At 46.2% G+C, this 23,468-nt stretch overlaps 2 protein-coding genes across 4 annotated transcripts in view; one reads left to right on the top strand and one right to left on the bottom strand.

Annotated features, from left to right (window-relative positions):
• Window positions 1-17,713, bottom strand: part of GPATCH2 (G-patch domain containing 2) — a 221,051-nt gene extending 203,338 nt beyond the window's left edge. Inside the window, exon 1 of one of the 3 annotated variants that reach the window (XM_019483166.2) lies at window positions 17,543-17,713. In XM_019483166.2, coding sequence (XP_019338711.2) covers window positions 17,543-17,613 — 71 coding nt within the window. In that variant the 5' untranslated portion in view covers window positions 17,614-17,713. The remainder of the gene's footprint in view (window positions 1-17,542) is intronic. The other 2 variants (XM_019483165.2, XM_014597996.3) reach the window with 2 other exon arrangements.
• Window positions 17,714-17,850: 137 nt separating this feature from the next.
• SPATA17 (spermatogenesis associated 17) overlaps window positions 17,851-23,468 on the top strand; it is a 169,010-nt gene continuing 163,392 nt past the window's right edge. The window contains exons 1-2 of the mRNA XM_006265047.4: window positions 17,851-18,075; window positions 21,898-21,987. Coding sequence (XP_006265109.2) covers window positions 17,963-18,075; window positions 21,898-21,987 — 203 coding nt within the window. The 5' untranslated portion in view covers window positions 17,851-17,962. The remainder of the gene's footprint in view (window positions 18,076-21,897; window positions 21,988-23,468) is intronic.

Below are 23,468 nucleotides of genomic sequence, written 5' to 3'. Positions count from 1 at the left end.
GTGATCGCGGAGTCATTGTCGACTCAAAGATGAATATGAGTCATCATCAATGTGAAAAAGCAAACAGCAGAGTTAATTTGTCATGCATTAGTAGGTGCATCACAAACAGGTTGAGAGAGATGATGCTCCCCCTCTATGCGGCACTGGTCAGACCACAGCTAGAGTACTGCATCCAATTCTGAGCGCCACAATTCAAGAAGGATAAGGACAACCTTGAGAGGGTCCAGAGGAGGGCCACTTGGATGGTTAGAGGCCTGCAGGGAAGGCCTTATGAGGAAAGGCTGAGGGACCTGGACCTTTTCAGCCTCTGCAAGAGAAGGCTGAGGGGGGATCTTGTGGCAGTTATACAAATTCACTGTGGGGCAGCAGGGAATAGGAGATGCTCTGTTTACCAGAGCACCCCTTGGAATAACCAGAAACAACAGCCACAAGCTGATGAAGAGTAGGTTTAGGTTAGACACCAGAAAGAACTTCTTCACAGTAAAGGTTGCCAGAATCTCGAACGGCCTGCCAAGGGAGGTGGTGCTCTTACCTACCGTGGGGGTCTTCAAGAGGAGCTTGGACAAGCACCTGGCTGAGGTCACATGACCCCAGCACTTTTTCCTGCCACTGGCAAAGGGTTGGACTCGATGATCCTTTGAGGTCCCTTCTGACCCTAGTATTTATGAAACTATGAACTCCCTAAAACCATGTAAGAACCACATTTTTTAACATTTTCTCAATAAAGCTTTGAGTCTTCACAGTTCTTCTTATTACTCATTTAATATTAATGTTTCAAGAATCAAAAAAGAGGAGTCCACCTTTCATTAAACATTCCTGAAACAGCCTTCTCTCCCTCAAAAACATATTGCTATCAAGTAGAATTTCTCTGATGGCTCCCAGTTACAAGAGAAAGCCTGTACAATGTGAACATATTTAGACATTCATGACTTTCAGGAGGCAGAGGGCAGCAAGACATTCAATTCCCACAGAATGTCAGGTTTTATGAGTCTTGTGTGCTCTGGCAATTAATCAAGTACTCTTTCTCTTTATATATTAATCTTTTCACTGAACCCAATGCAACAGAGCATGAACCACTTGAAATCTACTCCATGAGCTTGTCTACACTACCACTACAACCATGCTCACATATAGATTTCATAGACATTAGGGCTGTAAGGCACCTCAGAAGATCATCGACTCCAGCACCCCGCCCGAGGGGCAGGAAGTCAGCTGGGGTCATAAGATTCCAGCAAGATAGGCATCCAATTTTCTCTTGAAGGTGTTCAATGTAGGTGCTTGAGAACCACCTCCGATGGCAGGCTATTTCAGACCTTGAGGACTCGGACAGTAAAGAAATTCTTCCTTATGTCCAGACTGAAACAGTCTTGCAGGAGTTTATAACCGTTCGACCTCGTCATCCCTTGGGATGCTCTGATAAACAAACGTTCCCCCAGATACTGGTGGTCACCCCTGATAAACTTATAGGTGGCCATCAGATCACCTCTGAGCATGTGCTTTTCCAAGCTAAAGAGCCCCATAGCTCTCAGCCTGTCATCGTAAGGTCTGTTTTCCTGGCCTCTGATCATGCGTGTGGCTCTTCTCTGGACTCTCTCAAGCTTCTCCACAACCTTTTTGAATTGTGGGGCCCAAAACAGGACGCAGTACTCCAGCTGTGGCCTCACCAAGGCCAAGTAGAAGGGGAGAATGACGTCCCAGGATTTGCTTGAGAAGCATCTATGGATGTAAGTCAGCATTTTGCTCGATTACTAGCTGCAGCATCGCATTGAAGGCTCATGTTCATCTTGTGATCAGTCCTGACCCTTCAGTCCCTCTCGTCTGTAGTGCTAGCCAGTGTAGCACTGCTGAGCCTATAAGGATGCTGCAGGTTTTTCCTCCCAAGGTGGAGAATCTTGCATTTTTCAGTGTTAAACACCATCACGTTCTCATCCGCCCATTTGCTGAGCCTGTCCAGGTCAGCCTGCATCACCCTCCTGTCTTCAGATGAGGATGCTTTGCCCCAAAGTTTGGTGTCATCGGCGAACTTGGCCAGCCCGATTCTGACTCCAATGTCCACATCATTAATGAAGATGTTGAACAATATGGGTCCAAGGACAGAGCCTTGGGGGACCCCACTGGTCACAGGGCACCATGACGATTGACTTCTGTCTATTACCACCCTCTGGGATCTGACCATGGAGCCAATTTCCCAGCCAGCAGATCGTGGTGGACCCAAGGCCACAATTGGCCAGTTTCGCCAAAAGGTGATCGTGGCATACCAGATCGAAGGCTTTTTTGAAGTCAAGATATATAACATCCATCTCTTCTCCCTTGTCCAGAAGATAGATCACCTGGTCGTAGAAGGAAATGAGATTGGTCAAGCAAGACCTACCCACAAGAAACCCATGCTGGCTATCCCTCAGGATGTTGGCGTCGGCCAGTCCATTAAGGATGGCCTCTTTAATAAACTTTTCCAAGGCCTTCCCCAGGATAGAGGTCAGGCCAACGAGCCTGTAGTTTGCCAGATCCACTTTCCTCCCTTTCTTGAAGATAGGCACCACATTGGCCTTCTTCCAGTCTTTGGGCACTACACCAGAGCACCAGTTCTCAAAGAACTGTGCCAGTGGCTAGGCTATGATGCTCGCCAGCTCCTTGAGTACCCTGGGGTATAGTGTGTCAGGGCCAGCTGACTTGAAGGTATCCAGCTTCTCAAGGTGTTCCTTCACAAAAGCAGCATTGATGGAGGGCAGGGGACCTCCCCCACTTGGACCTCCCTGTCCCGTAGTGGGCATGGGTGTCCCATGGGACTGATGAAAGTCCGACACAAAGTACCCATTTAATAGGTTGGCTTTTTTCTGGGTGTCAGTTGTCCCATCTGGTTTAGCAGGGGTCCAATGTTGGCCTTGCTTTTCCTCCAGCTCCCCACATATCTCAAAAAGGACTTTTTATTGTCCTTGATACTCAAAGCTAGATGGTGTTCCGTCGCAGCCTTGGCTTTCCTGGTTTGCTCCCTGTAGGACCGGACCAGTGCAGAATATTCCTCCTTGGAGGTGAATCCCATCCGCCATCCTTTGTAGGCCTTTCTTTTTAGCTTCGGGAGGTCTGCTAGATCCCTGGAGAGCCAGAAGGGCTGCTGTGCCCTCTTGCTGCCTTTCCTCTGAGATGGAATAGAATTAGCTTGTGCATTGAGGATTGCTCCCTTGAGGAGCAACCACTCTTCCTGAACTCCCCTCCCCCTGAGGTCATGGTCCCTTACGGCCTCACTGACAAGCCGCCTCCTCAGCTTGTCAATGTTGGCTTTCCTGAAGTCAAGGACTTCAGGGTTGCTGACTGACTTGCCAGCTTTACAGTGGATGGTGAAGGTGATCAGCTCGTGATCACTGTCACCCAGCTTCCCATTTATCACTAGGTCACCGATAAGGTCATCCCCAGTTGCCAGTACCAGGTCAAGCAGCGCTTTACCTCTCATTGGCCCACAGACTTCTTGAGTCAGGTAGAGGTCGTCCACGCACGATAGGAAGCTTTGGGACTGCTCGTATTTTGCTGAGTGATCTTCCCACAAGATGTCTGGGTAGCTGAATCTACCCATGACAACCATGTTCCTGGAGCATGCGGCCTCAGCCAGTTCCTGGGTGAACTCCTGATCAAGCTCTTGACTTTGGGTGGGAGGTCTGTAGTAGGACTCCCACTGTTGTGTCCCTCTGCCATGATCCCCACGGATTTTAACTCAGAGGGTCTCCAGTCGTCCACCCTGGTCGCGAATATCAGCTTACAGGGACATGTAGCTTTCCTTAACATAACATAGAGAGCTACACCCCCGCCCCTTTTATCTACTCGATCTCTTCTGTACAAGGTATAGCCGTCTATACCCGTGGTCCAGTCATTAGTGGAGTCCCACCAGGTCTCCATTATCCCTATGACATCATAATTATTTGTGTTAAGCAAATACAAATTGTGTTATTTGTATTCCCCAAGCTCTTGGCATTTGTGTACAGGCAGGCAAGTGTCCCCTTGCCTTGCCCACAGTTTGTACCAGGGCTGGGGCAGGGGTGGGATCCCTTAAGTGCCTTGGCCTGATGGCTTTGCAAGGGTTGCGCTCAGCGGGCCAGCAGTGGTGGTAATCCCCCTGTCCCCCAGCAGGCTTAGTTTAAAGTCCGGCAGAGCATGTCAGCCAGTCTGGCTGAGAAGAGCCTCCTCCCCTGCAGAGAGAGGTGGAGGCTATCTCTTCCCAGCAACTCACTGCCTTTCTCACCAAAGAGCGGGCTGTGGTCATGGAAGCCAAAGCCTTCCCAATGACAACAGTGCCACAGTCTTTGGTTAACTACCTGGACCCTCCTCTCCCTCCTCAGCCCATACCCCGAGACTGGGAGGATCAAAGAAAACACCACCTGTGCCCTCAGACCCTTCAGCCCCGCTCCCAAATCCCTGTAGCGCCTTATGACCTGCCTAGGAGTGCTCCGAGCCATGTCACTGGTGCCCACATGAATAAGGAGCATGGGATAGTGGTTTGTGGGCTGGAGGAGCTTAGGGATCTTCTCCACAATGTCTCAGATGTGGGCCCCTGGGAAGCAGCAGACTTCCCGGGCTAGGGGATCAGGGCGGCAAAACCGTTTACGACCATTAAAACTCTGTTTTGCATGAAAAGATCAGACCAACTCATACTATAATAGTCTAAAGATACTTACTTTGCATGATTATATGACTTAGACCAATCAGGGTGCTAAAATCCCATTACATTATGGCTAGAATACAAACCATGTTGTATTTAAAATTCTGAACATATCAAGATGTCATTTATGAAAGAACAGGAAAGCACATCTAATTGATTTCAGTAGTTTTCTTATTTCTGCCTGTACAAATCAAGGATTTGGGGGGTGATACCTTTTATTGGACTAACTGTATGGTTCAGAGTAGCCTTCGGGTTCAGATCTGGGAAACAAACAGACAGTGTGAACTGAGCAACAGATAGAACAGTGGCCTGCATATAAGTCCACAGAAATAAAAACAGTCTGCTTAAAAGAATGGAGAACCTACTAATCAAGAAGCGGGAGCAGCAACTTAGTTATTTTTAATTATACAATCTAGTTTCTAAAAAGGCAGCAGTACTTTTTCAGTATACCAATGTTCATCAGAGGAGCTGATATTCTTACTTTTTATATTGTACACACCTGAAAAATTAGGTGCACACAATATTGGACATATTTGAATTGGTTCTTTTTACTAGAGTTCTATCTGCAGGGGCTGTTAAAAATAACCGTCTGAAACAGGATGAAACACACGTTTGCGTTCACATTTTGGAAACAAGGATATATTTTAAAATATATCAACTATAAATATGGATAGCACTTACTAGGAAAAGATCATTTTCAATGGTTGTAATATAGAATGTATTGTTTAGAACACACTTGCTAGACATTCTCTTAAATATTTTTAAAGATCCTATAGCTTAGCATGTCTATAAAAAATCAGTTAAAGCAACTATTTGTTGTTAGTGATAAAGTGTCTTTTCAGAGAAGGTGTTACTGCACAGTTTGCCTGCAATGACCTTTACATTTGTCTAAAACATTTTTAATGTAGTTCACTAAATATTGACCCTTCTCTGTATCCATTGCCAGAAACAACTGTAAAAGTTACATTATGTATATCCTACAAAGAGTAACCTCTTTCAAGTTCCTCCAACTTTAAAATACTTAAAAAGCTTTTGTCTAATATTAATATTCACTACTGAAATTACCAATCTATTACACTGAAAAAAACAAGGCCTAGAAGATGAAATATTGTGTTTTGACTTTCCTTACGCTAAATATGAATGACATTTTGAGACTGACAATTCATAGTATTAAAAAAAGCCCCAAACAGAAAGAAACAAAAAGGAACACTGGAAATGGAAGGGACAGCATCCACCTCACGAGGAAAGGTAAGTCCCTGGTTGTGGCCATGATGGCCAATATTCTGGACAGAGCTTTAAACTAAGATTGCTGAGGGACAGGGATACACAAATTCAAACATGTCCAGGGACCAACATACAAGTAAGCCCTGTAGATAGGGACACTGGGAGAGTCACTCTTGCAGGAGCTGAGGGAATACAGTGGAGTCGCATCTTACGCGCATTTAACTTGCACGATTTTAACTATACGCAGGGTGGGGGGGGCTTGGGTTTGCACGTGGAGCTGCCGCTTACCTGGAGGCCCATTGTGGTGGTGACGGCCACTGCCTCCAAAACCTCCTGCTGTTGCCATGAAGCCGTGCCCAGAACTGTGTGGCCGGCCGCAGGCTGGTAGCAGCAGCGTGGTGGTGGCCGGGTGGCATGCAGCCATCCCCACCACCACCCCGTGTTGCGCCGCTGCCGCCGGCTGCACAGCACTAAGCATGGCGCCGTGTGCAAACTCAAGCCCCGCCCCCCTCCCACCCCATGTATAGTCGCCGATTTTCACCTTATGCGCTGACTTCAAAACCTAACCCCCGCATAAGATGCAATTCCACTGTAGTTCTCCAACAGCAGGGCGGGAAGACAAGGGTCTCAGTAGTAGGACTCAGGTGCCTATATACTAACGCCAGGAGCATGGGGAACAAGCAGATGGAGCTAGCCCTCCTACTCTCCAGTGCATTATGATCAACTTAAATATAGAGGGAAGTCTGAGCAACAGCAACCATGAAACCATCATGTTCACTGTCTGACACAAGGCAGATAAATCGTATAGCAGGATTGAAGTCTTGGACTTTAAAAATGCGAATTTCAACAAGCTTAGGACACTAGTAGGGGAAGTGCTGTGGGACCAGGGACCAAAGGCAAAAGTTGTGCACGAAGAGTGGATGTTCCTTAAAGACATGATCCTTGAAGAAAGAGGCCTACAAACAACAGAAGCTCGGGGCAGGCCCAAAGGAGGACAAAGGCCCACATTTGCAGGGAACAGATAAGATAGGCTAAAGCAGTGACCAAACTTAGATTAGCAATGGGAATTAAGGACAAGAAGAAGTCCTTCTTTAGGTACACAGGGAACAGGAGGAAAACAAATGAGAGTGTGGGGCCATTGCTCAACTCAGGAGAGCTGGTTATCAGTACCCACGAGAAAGCTGAACACCTGAATGACTACTTTACCTCTGTCTTTCACCAAACCAAGGGGAAAACCATACCAAATAGAGTAAAGGATGAGCACAGTTTGAATAACTGCCTTCCTACTATTGCCATAGAATTGGTGTATGACCAATTAATAAAATTATATGTATACAAGTCAGCGAGACCAGATGATCTTCATCCAAGACTGCTGAAGGAACTGGCCAAAGTCATTGCGGAACCCCTGGCAAAACTCTTCCACACTTGTGGTGTTCTGGAGAAATTCCTGAGGACTGGAAGAGGGCCAATGCTGTGCCCATACACAAGAAGGGCAGGAGGGAGGACCCAATCAACTATAGGCCAATCAGCCTAACTTCCATCCTAGAGAAAATCCTAGAAAAGTTCATCAAGGAGTCTATCTGCGATAAGCTTCAGAAGGTAAGATTCTGAATGACAGCCATCATGGCTTTGTCACGGGCAGGTCTTGCCTTACCAACTTCATCTCCTTCTATGACCAGGTAACTCATGACCTGGACACGAGAAAACAGGTTGCCATTGTATACCTTGACTTCCAAAAGGCCTTTGATGTAGTATCCCACAATGTCCTCATGAGAAAATTGAAGGATTGTGGGCTTAACCCCAAGACAGTCAGGTGGGTGAGAAACTGGCTGCAGAATAGAACCCAGAGAGACGTAGTGAACGGATCTGCATCATCCTGGCGAGAAGTGGACAGCAATGTCCTGCAGGGGTCGGTGCTTGGTCCAGTACTTTTTAACATCTTTATTAATGATTTGGATGTGGGGTGAAGAGCTCACTGGCCATGTTCGCAGACAACACTAAGATATGGGGAAGCATGGTCACACTTGAAGATAGGCTACAGATACAGGCAGACCCAGACAGGCTGGCAAGTTGGGCAGATCAGAACCTGATGAAATTCAACATTGAGAAATGTAAAGTGCTCCACCTTGGGAAAAGCAACCCCCAACACACCTACAGGCTTGGTGGCACCAAACTGACTAGTAACATGAACGAAAGGGACCTGGGGGTAATAATAAACCACAGTATGAATATGAGCCAGCAGTGCAATGCCCAATAGGGTAAATAATACTCTGGCATGCATCAATCAATGCATCTCCAGCAAAGCCAAGGAGGCGATTCTTCCGCTCTACTCAGCATTGGTGAGACCACAGCTGAAGTACTGCGTCGAGTTCTGGGCACCACACTTTAACATGGACTTGGACAAGCTTGAGAGAGCCCAAAGAAGAGCAACCCGTATGATGAGAGTCTTAAAAGGCAAGCCATACAAGGAAAGGCTGAGGGATCTGGGACTCTTCAGCCTGAAGAAAAGAAGGCTGAGAGGGGACCTGGTAGCAGCTTACCACTACACTAGGGGAGTACATCAAGGGCTCGGTGAGCAACTGTTCACCAGGGCATCCAAGGGGAAAACCAGGAGTAATGGCCATAAACTCCTGGAAGACCAATTCAGGCTCAACATTAGGAAAAACTTCTTCAGTCAGACTGTGAAATAAGCTCTCTCCAGAGATGATGCAGTCACCTACCCTGGAAACCTTCAGGAGGAAACTAGACAGTCACCTTACTGAGGTCACCTGACCCCCAGTTGTCTTTCCTGCTTGGTGCGGGGGGCCAGACCCGATGATCTTCTTGTCACAACCCAAAGTTGTGATTTTTTGTTTGTGTGCGCTTCGGCACTGCTAAATTATTTTCCCGCTAAATTGCAGCTTCTTTGCACGGTGGAGTTTTCTGCTGCAGAAGAGAACCCCGGTGCAACTGAGAATTTCCCGCCAATTTGAAGCTTTCTTTGCATGGTGCATTTCTTTTGCATCTAAGAAATGCACGGTGCAAGGAGTTCCCGCCATTTGTATGAGAATTCGTGCCACATTATTGGTCAGTTCTAAAATATGCACATGTGGCGGCTAGCAATTGGCTTGCTAGCCGTATAAAGAGCTTGGGTGGTTTCCGCCCAAGTTGGAGAGAAATCAGAGTGAGAGAGAGAAAGAAAACCTTCGCCTCGCGTGAAGATCTCTAAGCGCTGCGGATCCTTATGGACCCAACGCATTTCATAAAAGGCAACAGAGGCCTGAACAGCCTCTAGCCTCTCCCCGTCACCGATAGATTCCTAGACGTATCCCTTCCTGTATGAGAAACTACCGAACCCACAGAGCTTCAACAACTCCGGGGAAAAGAACGAATTTGTCGTAGTCCTCTAACGAGGATTTAAGCGGAGCTGTGCCTGGAAACTGTCCAGCCTACACCACGACCATCTTTGGTGTAAGTAAACAATCTTTAAATCAACCACTACGCATCCGTGACCAATTCTAGCTCGCCCCCGGTCTTCTCTGACCCCGCGTGCCCGGGCTGCTGGCCACAGTCCGCGTGCGCAAAGACGGGCCCGGATCGCCCCCGGCCCGCACACTTCTGAGGTCCCTTCCAGCTTTACAATCTATGAAAAACGCCTTTAGAAATACTATATGCATGTCCTAATTTATTTACATTTGCTATCTAGTTGTCTATTAGTGCTTTCCGTTTTCCACATATAAATGTTGCATATTTTATGAGAAAGATACATTTGTACTTATCACACATACAGGTTTTGAAAATCTGATGGAAACCACTAGCAACAACTCGAAAAGCATCGTAGCTGCCTTAGTGTTTAGTCTCAACAAATGTAATGTAAAAGGCGTAAGAAAAAAAATAACACTGCTTTTTCACAAAACAGTGAAATACAGCTACAATACTTCGTTATAGAGGGCTAAACAACTGAAAAAAAGATTTTGATGTACATGGGGAATAATTGATGAATATAAAAAACAGAAGAAAGCAAGCCTGGCCAGAAAGAAAGAAAGAAAGAACAGTACTACAGTATTTAGACAGTCCTTCATGGATCACCATTCTCAGTTGTACCCAAAGGACAACGGACCAGTTCTATGCCAGTCAACTAGTTATAGTTTTAAGGGCCAGCAGAGAACAACTACAAAACAGTGACACTCTGGCCATTACGTCTTTTGGCCATACTAATGGCTACTGGGATGAATGGCATAAAAGCAAGGTCAGGACTCCCTGTAACAGCTCATACCTTCCCCTTTGTTCCAGGTACAAGATTATACAACGTTGTCCGAGTTTCCTGCTCCACCCTTGCTGCCCATTCTTCCTAGGTGTCCCTACTTATCTCACCTGCCATGTCTTAGGATCACAGGAAAGTAGGGCTAGAAGGGACCTCACAAGGTCATGCGTTTCTGCTCTAGGCAGGAACATCCCTGACTCAAACATCCCAGCCAAGTGTCTGCCTAACATGCTCTTGAAAACTTGCACAGATGGAGTCCATAATTTCTCTAGGTTCCAATGCTTGAACACCCTCATAGACAAAGTTCCTCTTAATCTCCAAACTAAATTTGACTTGCTGAACCTGGAGGTCATTGCTCCTAGTCCTGTCACCTACAGACAGAGAGAAAAACCCATCTCCATTCTCTCTATAATTGCCCTTCAGGTATTTGAAGACTTATCAATATCTTCCTTTCTCCAGACTAAATAACTCTAGCTCTTTCAACCTTTCTTTATAAGTCTCATCTCCCAGGCCCCTAACTATCTCTGTTGCTCCATGCTGGACTCTTTCCAAACTGTCTACAACCTTCTTTAGTGTGGGGCCCAAAACTGGACACAGTTCTCCAAGTGAGGCCTCACCAGTGCTGAATAGCATAAAAGAATCACTTCACTTCCCTTGATATGCAAGTGACACTCCTGTTTATATAACCAGTATATTGTTACTTGTTTGTTTGTTTGCAACAAGAGCATGCTGTTACCTCATATTCAGTTTATAGTCTACTGTAACCCCCAGGTTCTTCTCTGCAGTATTGCAGCCGCAGCCAATCCCAGCCTGCACTGTGCCTGCTATTATTCTGTCCCAAGTGCATGACTTTGCATTTGTCCTTACTGAATTTCATTTGGTTGATTGTGAACCATTCTCCAGTCTATTCAGGGCATTCTGAAACTTAGACATACCTTCCAGAGTATCTGCAGCTCCACCCAGCTTGGTGTTGTCTGCAAATTTACTAAGGGTGATTTTACTCAATGGGCAGGTAGCTGAAGGGGTATGTGTAGTTAACAGGGTTCTGGCTTTGCTAATTCCCCTGGTATGTCATATTTTACCTTGGATTTCCTCCCCACAGTAAGCTGTCAGGGTTCTTTCTTCCCAAACCAGTTTCCTCCTTTTGAAGCTTCTAATGCTTTCTGAAGAGGCCTGACAAGCCTTCTTTGTGGCTTGTCAGGCCTTCCTCAATTTTCCCCAAGCTTACCACAATCAGTTCTCCTATGTCTCCTTTCTTTCTAGCCCATGCAGTGCTCTTGCCTTCTCAGCCAGAGTCTTTTGCTGCTAGGACCCTTCCCTTACTGTTCTCAGGGATACAGCTTCCAGCATGTCTGATTTATTTTTCTTCCCTGTAGTAGAGACTGAAGAGGCTCTGTTGGACTCCCTAAACAGGAGAATTTCACCTGCTGCCCTGCTTCCTTCAGACTACAACTGCAAGCTAAAAAGACTGGATGGTAATCATGGGGAACTGGTGCCTCCTGGGGGGGGGGGCACTTGCCCCCCACAGTTGCCAGTCAGCGACCAGGGGAGGGAGGGTGGGGAGGGAGTCCCCCCACAGCTGATCATGCTGAGCCAGAAGTAGCAGCAGTGCACCACTGGCACTTCCAAGCACACCGCTGGCACTTTTGGGAGAGTGCAAACAGCCACGGGGATTGCTTCTCCTGGCATCCCCACTCCCTAGCCGGAGCTCTCGGGGGGTGGGGGGCAGGCACCAGCGCTCTCATCTGTCCCCTCTGGCCGGAAATGCTGGCTGCCAGGGGGTGCACCAGCGCTCTCACCTTTCCCCTCTGCCTGGAAATGTTAGCTGTTTGGAGGTGCAACAGTGCTCTCAAGACGTGCATGTGCACCCCCTATGCATCGCCATTGATGGTAATCTTGATCATTATCCTCATAGCAGGCCTGAAGTCCAGAGCAGGAAGACTCCATGACAACCAGGTGGGAAGGAAAAAAAATCCTGAAGAAACTGAACACAGAAGAGATATAGGTTTTCATATCAAAAGAACTACAAAACTGTCTATTCTGAAAATGGATTACGATTTAACGTGCTGTAAACAAGATATTGCATTGCTTCAAAACATCTAGGTCCTTCCTGTTCCTGAAGTTGCATATTATTTTGTTGTTTAATTACAGTATCCCAAAGTTGTTTCTTTTTTCTTTTTTAATTGAGTTGATTTATCAGAAGAGGCATATGTTTATATGTCTAATACCATAAAACTGCTATTATTTGCGCAAGTCCCCTATAAAAAGGTACTGTATGGTAAATGTCAAGGTTCTACTTGTAATCTTTGATCAACAGGAAGCAAGCCTAAAACTAGAAGAGAAAAAAGCATTTCCTCACATATTCCAGGTGAGAATTAGAACAGAGAATAAGGCTGGAAAGACTCTCAATATAGTATTTAATCCAACTCTCATGCTCAAAACAGGATCATCTGTTTAAAAAAAATAAAGTTTAATGTGGGCAGTCCTAATGTGGACTGGTTGAGAAATCATTACTCTAAGGAGATGGGACAAGAATCCCAGTAGGGCTAAGACTGCTTTATACCAAAAGTTTGACCCACATAACTACAGAGATGTAGTTAGTTGTGTTAGTTTTAAATCAAGGAGAAGGCAGGGTAGATTTGCACTTTATAGACTAACCAAAGTAGATTATACATAACTAGATAGATTCTCATCTAATATGAGACAGAGAAAATGACCTTATCAAAGCAGTGATTGTTGTATATGGTAGGAAAGATGTCGCCATGAACCATAAGGCTCAAACCCAAAATAATTGGTCAGCCAAAAATGAGATTTAGAGCAATTTATCAGGAAGCAGCAATTCCTGTAACCCCATTGCAGCCATTTACTAATGTGCTTGCCCTTTACTGACCGTATGACTATTAATTGTCCAGGTGGACAGCCTACATGAACTGTCAAATGATGGTAATATGCTGAAATGTCAGAGTCATTAGTAGAACAAGCACCATGACAGTGCCCAAAACACAAGCTCTCTCTCAGTATTGGTATATACTGATCAAATACTTGAGAAATAAGAGTGAGCAAGCCTTAACAAAGATAGATACCTGACAGATAAGAATGATGTCCTTGATTTTTCCTTGTAGCCTTTTCTAACTCTGATGTGTCTCGTTGAAAAATAAATTTCCTCAGTTTCCTTTTTCCTTCCACACGTGTTACTAAACAAGATTTCCAAAGGACAGCTTCCTAGATTACACGAGCACAAAATGAGGAAGCAGGAGCCCTGAGGAGTAGCCTTACATTTACTCAACAGAGCTGACAAACTATAATTCCAACAGGTAATTAGATTTTGGTTTCTTCTCTCTGTGCCAGGTTGGGTAATATATATGGGCAAATACGTGCAGCATTATTACAACTCTTATAACAAAAAAATATTTAAGTTCCACAGGGAACAACATCATGTGAACAGTTATTCTGGTCTGTGAACACAGTTTTGTTTTTTTTTAGTTCCACCATAACTAGTATTTTACAGTGATGCAAGATGATACACCTTAATAAAGTAGATGTTACAGGCCAGACTTACTAAGAAATATCTGTCAGCATAATAATGTCAATTATGGATGAGGGTTTCTTTTGCAATATTTCCCTTCCAACAGCAACAACAACAAAATCCTAGAGATGGAGTTCCCTAAGTTTTTATGCCATGGCCCGGCAAACCGCAGCCTGGAAGCGGTTGCGGCTCGGCAAACCGTGGCACAGCAGTCACAGCCAACCGCAGCAAGACTTTCCAGCCGGAAGACAGGTAAGGATACCCCCACCCCTGGGTAGGAGGGTGGGCCAACCCCTGCGCTGCTGCGGGCCCTGCAGAAGAAACCGCGGGCTCTCCGCCTGACTCTGGGGCATCACAGTTTGCCGGTCCACGGCCACTTCTGGTCCAGCAGCTGACCGTGCTGTGGACTGGCTGCTGACTTGCCGTGGCCCAGCACTGGGCCGCGGCCTGGGGACTGAGAAGCCCTGTCCTAGAGTATCCACAGCTATACTGACATATAGATGCTTTGGTCAACAGAGCTTATTTCACTACCACGCAAACATAATATACCGATAAAAGCACCTTGTCAGTATAAACAGCATTTATACTAGAAGGGTTTACTGGTATGGCACACTGTTTCCATCGTAAACTTGGGAACAGCACCATCAAAGTACAGACGCCTTCTCCGACTGTAGGCATGCATGTATAATTCCAAGCCCTCTAAAAAACCAACCCTGAATCTGTAATTTATCAGTTGTTAGTAACAGCTAGGGGTGCACCAATATATTGGTTGGCTATCAGATAGGCACTGATAAAAGGAGAAGTGACGTTATTGGCAATCGGCTTTTTTTGGTCGTTGCAGCTAATAATTATTATCGCGTACCTGGAACACCCTGGCGAGTGTAGTTTGGACCCACACCCTGCTGTCGGCCCAAGCCCACAGCAGACTACAGGTCCTGGTGAGCAGCGGGAAGGGGAAGGGTACCAGGGAGCGACCACAGGGCACAGCACGCAACAAAAGGATCATTAATACCACGTGCGCAGCAGAGGCCTGAGCACTGGGGCTGCTGCAGAGACGTTCGGTTGTGTAGGGGCAGGGTAAGGACCCATGCAAGGGACATTTCACTCCACCAGGCACCAAGCAGCTTTGCAAAAGTGGCTTCTCCCTGGTGGCCATGGGAGTTCAGCTGCATGGGCCCATCAGCACTGAGGCACCAGCAGGCTTTGAGACTCCAGATGTGCTCAGTGCCACTGTCCACATAAGGGTCTGCCCCATCGGCCAGGAAAGACAGTACGGGCTATGTGGGGAGTGGGCCTGTGGGTAGGTACCCTGGGTGAGGGGGTGATGTGCATGGGAATAAGGTGGTCATTGCCTTCCTCATCAAGGGCCAAAGCAGGCAGAAGGTGGCTCCTGGGCCGCAGAATGCCCAATACAATGTTTTGAGTTGCTCCGCGAAGCTTTAAATAAAAAAGGTTTATTTATGTCAGTAATTTAAAATGCCTTTAACTATTACTATATATCGGTTATCAGATTGGCATTGGTCAATATGGTTGGTTAATCATCAGCTATCGGTACCGGCCAGGAAAATCTTTATTGGTGCAGCCCTAGTAACAACAGTTACCAGCAAGGATAACTAGTGCCCTGATCATATCAGTAATAAAAGCAAAGGTCATATGGTTTATTAATCTTAAATAGAACATTTTTAATTAAGGCTAATTCATATTAAACAAGAACATTTTACACAGTGCACATTCTTTTGGAATATAAATATTTCATGACTTCTGTGAAGAAAGAGTAGTTTCAAATATATTTCTTGCAGAAGCTTTGTATAACACCAAAGATGACAAAACTTTTAATTTAAATAGTTCTAAACTGTTTCAACTTGGGGGCCAGTTTTACACAAAGTTTGAGCATTACACCTTATTTTTGGTCATTTCTTTGGGGCCACAACATGTAATCAAGAGAATATATAACACGGTCACTATTAAAAGTGAAAGCTCTTCTATATTTTTTTTTCTACATGCAATCTCTCCTATCACTAACCCAGTGATCCTAAAACATTTATCTGAATAAATCAAGGAGAGAAGTCATTTCCAGGCTAGACTCCCTATCAACCTGGCCTGGTTAAGGCACAGCAGTTCCTGGGGCTAACAGAACACAAAGGAGCATTGCTTCCATCTGTCTTTGACTCCTCAGTCAAAGGACCAGGTACTCATTTACAGCTAGGGCAATTAGGTATGGCTTTTGGCAGAAGTCTAGAATGAGGCTCAAATATACACCGCTGAAGCTGTAGTGAAACACCTTAACCACTCTGCCATGTAACATGTTTCTGCACCATAAGGTGTCTTTTAGGATGCAGAATGTTTTCAACCATGAGGCCTTTGACATTTTCTGAAGAAAATCATGGGTTATAACCTGAAACTTTCATTGACAGTCCGTCAAAGCATCCATAATGCTTCAATTATAGCAGGCACTTCAGCCACACTGTCATATCACCAGTGATATGAGCAGACCACGTGCTCAGTCTGGACTTAACCTGTTTTGTTTCCTGGGCCTATTCTTTTTTCTGCATCTATATGTCCCTGCTGCTGTCAGCATCACTCTCCCTGACTCAATGGCTTTCTAACCTCCTCACTTACTTTCATTCTCTTCTTCCCCATATATTCATTTTCTCCTTTCATTCAGTCCTATTTCCGTACTCAAATTCTCATCACCATTGAGTCACATGCACACTAATCTATATACAATTTATTTCTAACTGCCAAATGAACCCAGTCAAAAACTGCCCAGGCTGGAGCAGCTCTGAAACCAACCAGGTCCTCTCAGTTTCAAACCTGCTCAAGGAGCTGCCACAGCGCCATTACAAGGCCTAGGGCACATTCTAAGTATTAGTGTAACTAGTATTAATGAGATGTGGAAAGCTCAGAGCTGGTTGTTCCTATATGAAACAGCAGTGCTTTTAATACCAAAAATCAATGGGATTTGCTAAATAAAAAGTGCCATTTGCAGAATTTCTATAACAGCCCGCCATAGCCAGTTGATACTGGATTACTGTCACTACTGGATTACTGCCACCTTCGCTCATCTTCCGTATTGGCACCCTCCTGTCAACCTTCAAACAAGATTTTGATTTGTTAACGAGTCCAACCCATGACATAACAGATATAACATTCCAAAATGCATCCCAACCACCCCAAGCACACACAGAGACATACAAAGATACAGTAGTATCAACGGTGCTACCACAAACCAGACCTCCAAAGATCTTATCTCCCTTCTGCTCCCCTCCCCCCATTTTTTTTCTTCCTTATTTGGAGAATCAGTACAAAAGCCCCCAAATCCATTGATTTAGCCTACTGTCCACTCATTCACAGTAGGGAAGGCGCCACAGGCCACAGGTCAAGTCAGATCATATCCACCCTCTTTTCCCCCATCTCTACAGTTGGAAAGAGATGAGAGAAAGGAGTCAGTTGTGCCAGTTTGCAGTCCCGAGGGACCCAGAGACACTGGCGGTGGTTTCTGAGAGGCAAGAGCTTTGGCAGGTGGCAGCTGTCATAGCCCTGGAGGGGGGGGGGGGGGGGGAGTGGGCTGCAGCCCACCCGAGCTCGAGCCAGGTTTGAAAGCACAGCTCCCGGTCACTGCCCACGTGCAACGCTTGGGATGCCCCGCGCAGGAGGCAGTGATGCCACCGGCTTACGGGGCAGGGGACGGAGAGGCAGTGTGTACATGCGCGTGTGTGTGCAGCTACGTGAGCACGTGTGCGTGTATACGCGTGTCGGGGGGCTCCCACAGTGCTTTCAGGCCCGGAGGACGGCGGCCGCCCGGGCACTCCGGTCGAAGAGCCTGCGGGGACGCAAGGCCCAGCCCCACCCGCCCCCTGGGAGAAGAGAGAGGGAGGGCCCGCTCCCCCCACGGCCTCACCAGCTCGGTCTCGCTGCTGCCGCGGCCGCCGCCGGAGTCGGGGTCGGGCTGGGCCCAGCGGCCCGGAACATGAACCCGGCGCCCGGCCCGGCCCGGCCCGGCCCGGCCGCTCCCGGGGAGACGCCGCTCTGCACCACCCGCGGGCCCGGGCGGCCGCGCCAGCCCCTCCCCCCTCTCCGGCCGCGCCCGGAAGCAGTGGAGGCAGAGGCAGAGGCAGGAAGCCGAGACAAACCATTCCCCCCCCGCCCCGGAGGCCGCACTGATGGTTCGGCCCTGGGCTGCCGCCCCGCGTCCCCTCCTCTTCCTCCTCCTCCCATGCCCCCGCGGCCCCTGCCAGGCCGCAGCACGGCCTGGTAGAACGCGTAGCCCCTATTTCCCTCGCCCACCCCAAAGCTGGGCGAGTGGTACGGCCCGGTTGCCATGGTGACTGCTTGTACACGAGTGGGCAGGGGCGGGGCTGGGAGCATGGCCGCCTGGGTCAGACTGCGCGCGGGGCTGCCCACGCTGCTCCAGGAGTGTTTCCATAGCAACAGGTAACGCCCCCCCCTCCCAAACTTGGCCTGGCCCGTGGGGTGATGACTGCTGGGGCCCCAGCGATGCACTGACCTGGGGCTGCATTAGCATGGGGAGAACCCTGCCCTCCTGTCACTGCCCCATTCCCCCTTAGCACTGGTGACAGCCGTCCCTCTGCCAGCCCCTCCTCCCAGCACGCTGGCCAAGCAAAGCAAGAGCTACTGGCACCCCAGGACCAAAATCCAGGGACCAGGAACCTCCCGTCGCTGGGCAGGGACAGCAACACAAAGGCTGATGGCGGCTTGCTAGTTTGGGGACCCTGTGACACTGCACCACTTGCCCACGGGCGGCCAAATCAGGAGCAGGTTTTCAAATTCAGGACAAAAGTCTCATTTCCAGACACCCTTGGGACTGTCCTGGAACAGTCAGGAGGAGGGGTCCCTTTTTAGGTAAAAGGGGCTGGGACAGGATATGAGGTGCGTAGAGTACAGCAGTTTTCGAGCTTTCTGGACACAAGGCACTCCTCACTTAGGCTTGCCAACCCTCCAGGATTGCCCTGGAGTTTCCAGGAATTAGATATTAACAGGGATCCTGGTTTTCTCTGATTAAAAAAAAAAATCCCCAATTTTTGGTTTAAAAAAGTAACCTAAAATCCACATTTTTCTGTGATTAAAATGAAACATCATTAATATATATTTCAGATAAATATTATCAGAGAAAACCAGGATCCCTGGATACCAAGAGACTGCTGAGAGTCACCCAGGAGATAAATGATAGGGCATTCATTAAAATAAATATTAAACATTGAATCTACTTTATACAGTAATCCAGCGGGTTTTTACAATGTCATAGTAATGTGCATTTGCCTTCCTGACGTAAAGTCTATGCACCATCATCCATAACTGAGATTCGCAAGCGTGTGGGCACGTTTGCAGTCACAGGCATGTTGGCATTCCAGGACCTTTCCGAAATACATTCAGAGTTGGCAGCCCTACCCTCATTGGACACGAGGCACCCCTCCGTAACTGTTGTGAACTATGTGGCACTCAATTTCACCAACCAATTTATATATTATCATCCTGATTTCCTTACTCAGGGTCCCGGCACTAGGAGTGGGGGATCATCCAGCCAGAGACAAGCCTGAGCCTGGCTTGTTTGCTCAGCTTATCTGCTTACCTCCTTCCATCTTGCTTATCACCTCACATCTTGCAGCACCCTTCAAATTCAGAAGATCTGGTGGTACCCCACAGTGCCCAGGGACCCTGATTAGGAATCACTTGGCTAGCAGGAAAAATCCACAAGGCAGGTCTTTGAGGACCCTCTCCCAACTGTTACTGTAGCAAGTGTGCTTAGTGCATTCTTTTGCCTTAAGTGTAGTACAGTTTTGTAACTGGCTCTTTCGCTGGTAATTGCACTCACAGTAACATTCCCAGGCCAAATTCTGACCTTAGGTCTGCTTAAATGACTTCCACCTAGTCCACTATGCAGTCGGGTTGAATGTCACACCAATCAGTATGCCATCTTATTGGAAGATAGCTATCACTCCCTGTAATTTAAAAACCAAGCTACTGATTGTGTTTGATAGCGAAACTAGTCCCATGTTTCTGGGACTAGATAATTCCTAATTCAGCAAGTAAATGAATATTTGCATTTTTGACTGTCAGTTCATGAATTAAATGCTAACACTGAATTAGCATGCAAGCATAGTGTGTTCTACTGCCTTTAATTCTGCTGGTTCCAGTTCTTCAGCTTTGTTTATTGTCTCCCTTTGCTCGTTGTCCGAAACTCTGTCCAATTAGGCCTTTCCTACCTCTCAGCTCTTTATGTCTTTCCCCTAACTTCCTTCCCTGGGTATTCCTTTGCCAGTTTATCTCTGAGCATTTTATATGACCCTCATCCCCCTTTCTTCAAACTTTATAAAATGCTAGCTTCCAAAAAATTACAGTTATCCTGAAAGAGGCATTAACATATTCAAGAACATGCAATCTTTAATGACGATAGGATGCTAAAAAGATGTATATTTAATGCTACTGTTCGTTGACAAAAGTCCTATTTCCTGAAGCCCTTGGGGTTGTCTTGGAAAATCCAGGAGGAAAGGTCCCTTTTAGGTAAGAGGGGCTGGCAGTATATTATGTCAGTGAAGGCTTGGTGTAGATTACAGTGGTTTTCAATGTTTTTAACTTGCACATGGGGGCTTAATAGATCGACCCACCTGCTTAAAATGTCATAATTTCAGAGAAGGCTAGAAAGGGCCACTAAATCATCTCAAGTGGCCTTGTACATATCACAGTAGAATCATGTGGGTTTAATGTGGGTAAGGAAGTGCATGCAGGGTTTGAACACCATAAGCAGCATAAAATACAACACCGAAAAATAAGGTTGCTAAGTAATACAACTGAAAAGTATAGTTTCAGTATACTTACCTTGCTAGTTCTGTAAATTCTACTTGAATTCTCTTTGTTAAAGCTATGCCATTGACTTTTTAAACATCTTTGGGAGTGGGAGCTAAAGTTTTGGGGTTTCAGTAGAACTCAAATACTGCCTAATTTGTGCAAGAACCATAGGGCCTGATCCACAGTCCACACAAGTCTATGGAAGCTTGTCAGTAACTTCAGTGGGCTTTAAATCAGGCTTCCTTTCAGCCCAAAGACCTTGTATTCATAACTAACAGTAAGCCACTTAAGTGACAAATAACAGTCGCTTTGTAGTTTGCTTCATACACTATTGCCTTTTTTTAATACATGTTCCCATGCAACAATAAAGTTCTATTGCAAAATGCAGTGGGTATTTGAAAAGCCAGAGCTAAGTGACATTTGATTTGTATTGGAGTTGCCAGCATGTTGTATAATTCTACTTTTTTTTTTTCTTCCAGAATTACCTCATTTGGAAACATTTCAGTCTTTAGAACGGAAATATTTTTCAATAGTTACAGTGGATATTTTCAGTTGGTTATATGAGTACTGTGATCACCTAATATTTTCTTAGAGAATTCTAATTCTTTGCAGTATTGGTAACACATTTAGGACTCGATCCAAAGTCTAGCAAAGTGAAATTTTCATTTGATTTCACTTGGCTTTCAGTCATCAGGCTTTCTTTTCTATCACTCTTAATTCATTGTTATAATGCTGATCATAGTGAATGCATTTGGTATTCATGGCATATTTTATGCCTTGTGGATTCTGTGTGGATTTCTATTGTGATTTAGCACTAATTAATACCTCATTAAGATAAAATGTTACTTGCATTTTTCACTTAAAGCATAAGAAGCCTGTAAGTTTGTGACATTTGGCATGAGTACTCAATATCTTGTGTCTAAGAACTATGTTTCTCAGGTGATGGAAAAAACATAAAATTAATAGAAGTCAGCATATGAGTTACAACTCATCTAGCCCTGCTGTCTTTCTTTTAATGTTTCATGTTTTCAAAATTAGAATTCACATGGAAAAAAACAATAATTGAAAATAGTTGTTCCTTTGCACAGAATGAAAAATAGCATTTATTTGCATTCCTCTGAATTTATATTTTGATTGTTTTTGGTGCTTGATTACAAAATTGTTAAAATGGAGCAGAGCTTTTACACTGTGCTTCTAGCAAGCTTGGGGCGTTTGTGATCATGTCACTATTATCCAATAACGATGTGATACATTGTCTGACATCTTGCTTAACTGTGAGAATAAGTTAAAATTAAAAATTAAAAGGAGAACCAACAAAAGCAAAATTTTAAAAGAATAGCCCTAAAATCATCCAAGTCCTATTAAGAAGAATATATGAAGGGTTTTTTGGTTTAAATTAATGTGTTGGAATGTTAAATTGCTAAAAGATTGTTTTAAAAATGTTTTCAGATTGGTAGGTGAATATAGAAAAACAGAACATGCTGCTGCTGTAAAAATCCAGAGCTGGTTTCGAGGATGCAGAGTCCGAGCATATATCAGGTATTTGAACATGCATCAGACCAAATCATTGTTTGCTCTATTTAGCCAGTATTTTTCAGAACTAATTAGTTTCCAAAAATATTGTCTATTATACTTTACTTGGTGTCTCGGTCTAAAAATTACTGAAAATTTTCAAGAAAAATTATTCTAACCCTTCTCTGGCCCCACAATCACAGCAGCAAGCAAGGATCTAAAGCCCTTGGGGGAGAAGCAATATGTTTTATTAGACCAACAAAATAGTAGTGCAAAGAAAGAATTTTTTTTAAGCTTTGGGCCCAAACACCCTTTGTCAGGCAGAGGAGAATTCAAAGATCGTTAAAGTTCACCCAGGTAGAAAAGAAACTTCATCTTGCAGAAGGGAGTTAAAGGATGGTAAGGTTCCCCTGGGTTTCAAAGTCCATTTGTGAAAAAGCTGCTCTGTATGTATGTAAATTAGGCACAATTAAGGCTCCAGCAGGCTCTTTCCCTGAAGGTGTCAGATGTCAGGCAGGGTACTGAATTGAAGTGAATATTCAGTTGGTCTAATAAAAGATATTGCCTCTACCTCAAGAGTTTTGTCTGTCCGTGCTTTTTAGACCAACATGGCTACAACCTATATCCCAGGATCCAAAGCCCTGAATTCAGCAGTAGATGCAGGACCAGGGAACGACTAGCCTGGCTCTTGGTGATAACATCAGCATCCCATGTCTGCTCAGCTTCATGTGGCCTAGTTGGAGGCTTAAACCAGTGTTCACCAACTGGTTCATCCCCCAGACTGAGATTGACTGTCAGATGCTCTGCGATTGGAAGTGGCCAGGACGCAGTATGGGAGTAGTGGAACATAGGAGATGCAGGATGCATGTGGCTGGGCTGAGCCATGCCCCATGCTGCTGGGTGAGTGGTGCCCTGGTCAGGCCAGGCCAGGCCAGGCTGAGAGAGGGTCAGAGCCCAGGTGGCTCATCCAGGCATACAGCGGGGCTCTTCCCACTGCAAGCACCTGGGTGGAGGCTGGGGGGGGGGCACGTGTCTCCCCTGATCTGTGTGCAGGGTGAGGCTGCTGCCACTGCATGCTGGACTTTGCACCCTGAGCCCAGCTTCAGCTCAGGGCTTGGAGTGCAAAGCCTAGGGCACAAAGCCCAGCATGCAGCAGCAGCAGCAGCCTTGCCCCACATACAGATCGGGGGGGGGGGGCATGTGCTCCCTGGGCCTCTGCCGGGGTGCGTGCAGCGGCAGGAGCCCCACCACACACCTAGATGAGCTGCCCGGGTTCCGACCCTCCCCCAGCCCAGCCCAGGCGCCACTCACTCCTGCCCCGCCCCCCCGACCTGCTGGACAGAGGGATTGGCAGGGGGACAGGCTGGGCAGGGGGGTGCAGTAGACTGTGAATTGCCCTTTTATTCAAAAGGTGATCTTCACCTTAAAAAGGTTGGAGACTGGCTTAAACCCTCCTGCCTCTATCCGGTTCCTTCCTTTACTGAGCTTACATGCCACAGGCAGCAGCT

This window comes from Alligator mississippiensis, chromosome 1, assembly GCF_030867095.1.
Source record: "Alligator mississippiensis isolate rAllMis1 chromosome 1, rAllMis1, whole genome shotgun sequence".
NCBI classification, from domain to species: domain Eukaryota; kingdom Metazoa; phylum Chordata; order Crocodylia; family Alligatoridae; genus Alligator; species Alligator mississippiensis.
This window is presented reverse-complemented; position numbering and strand designations above follow the sequence as displayed.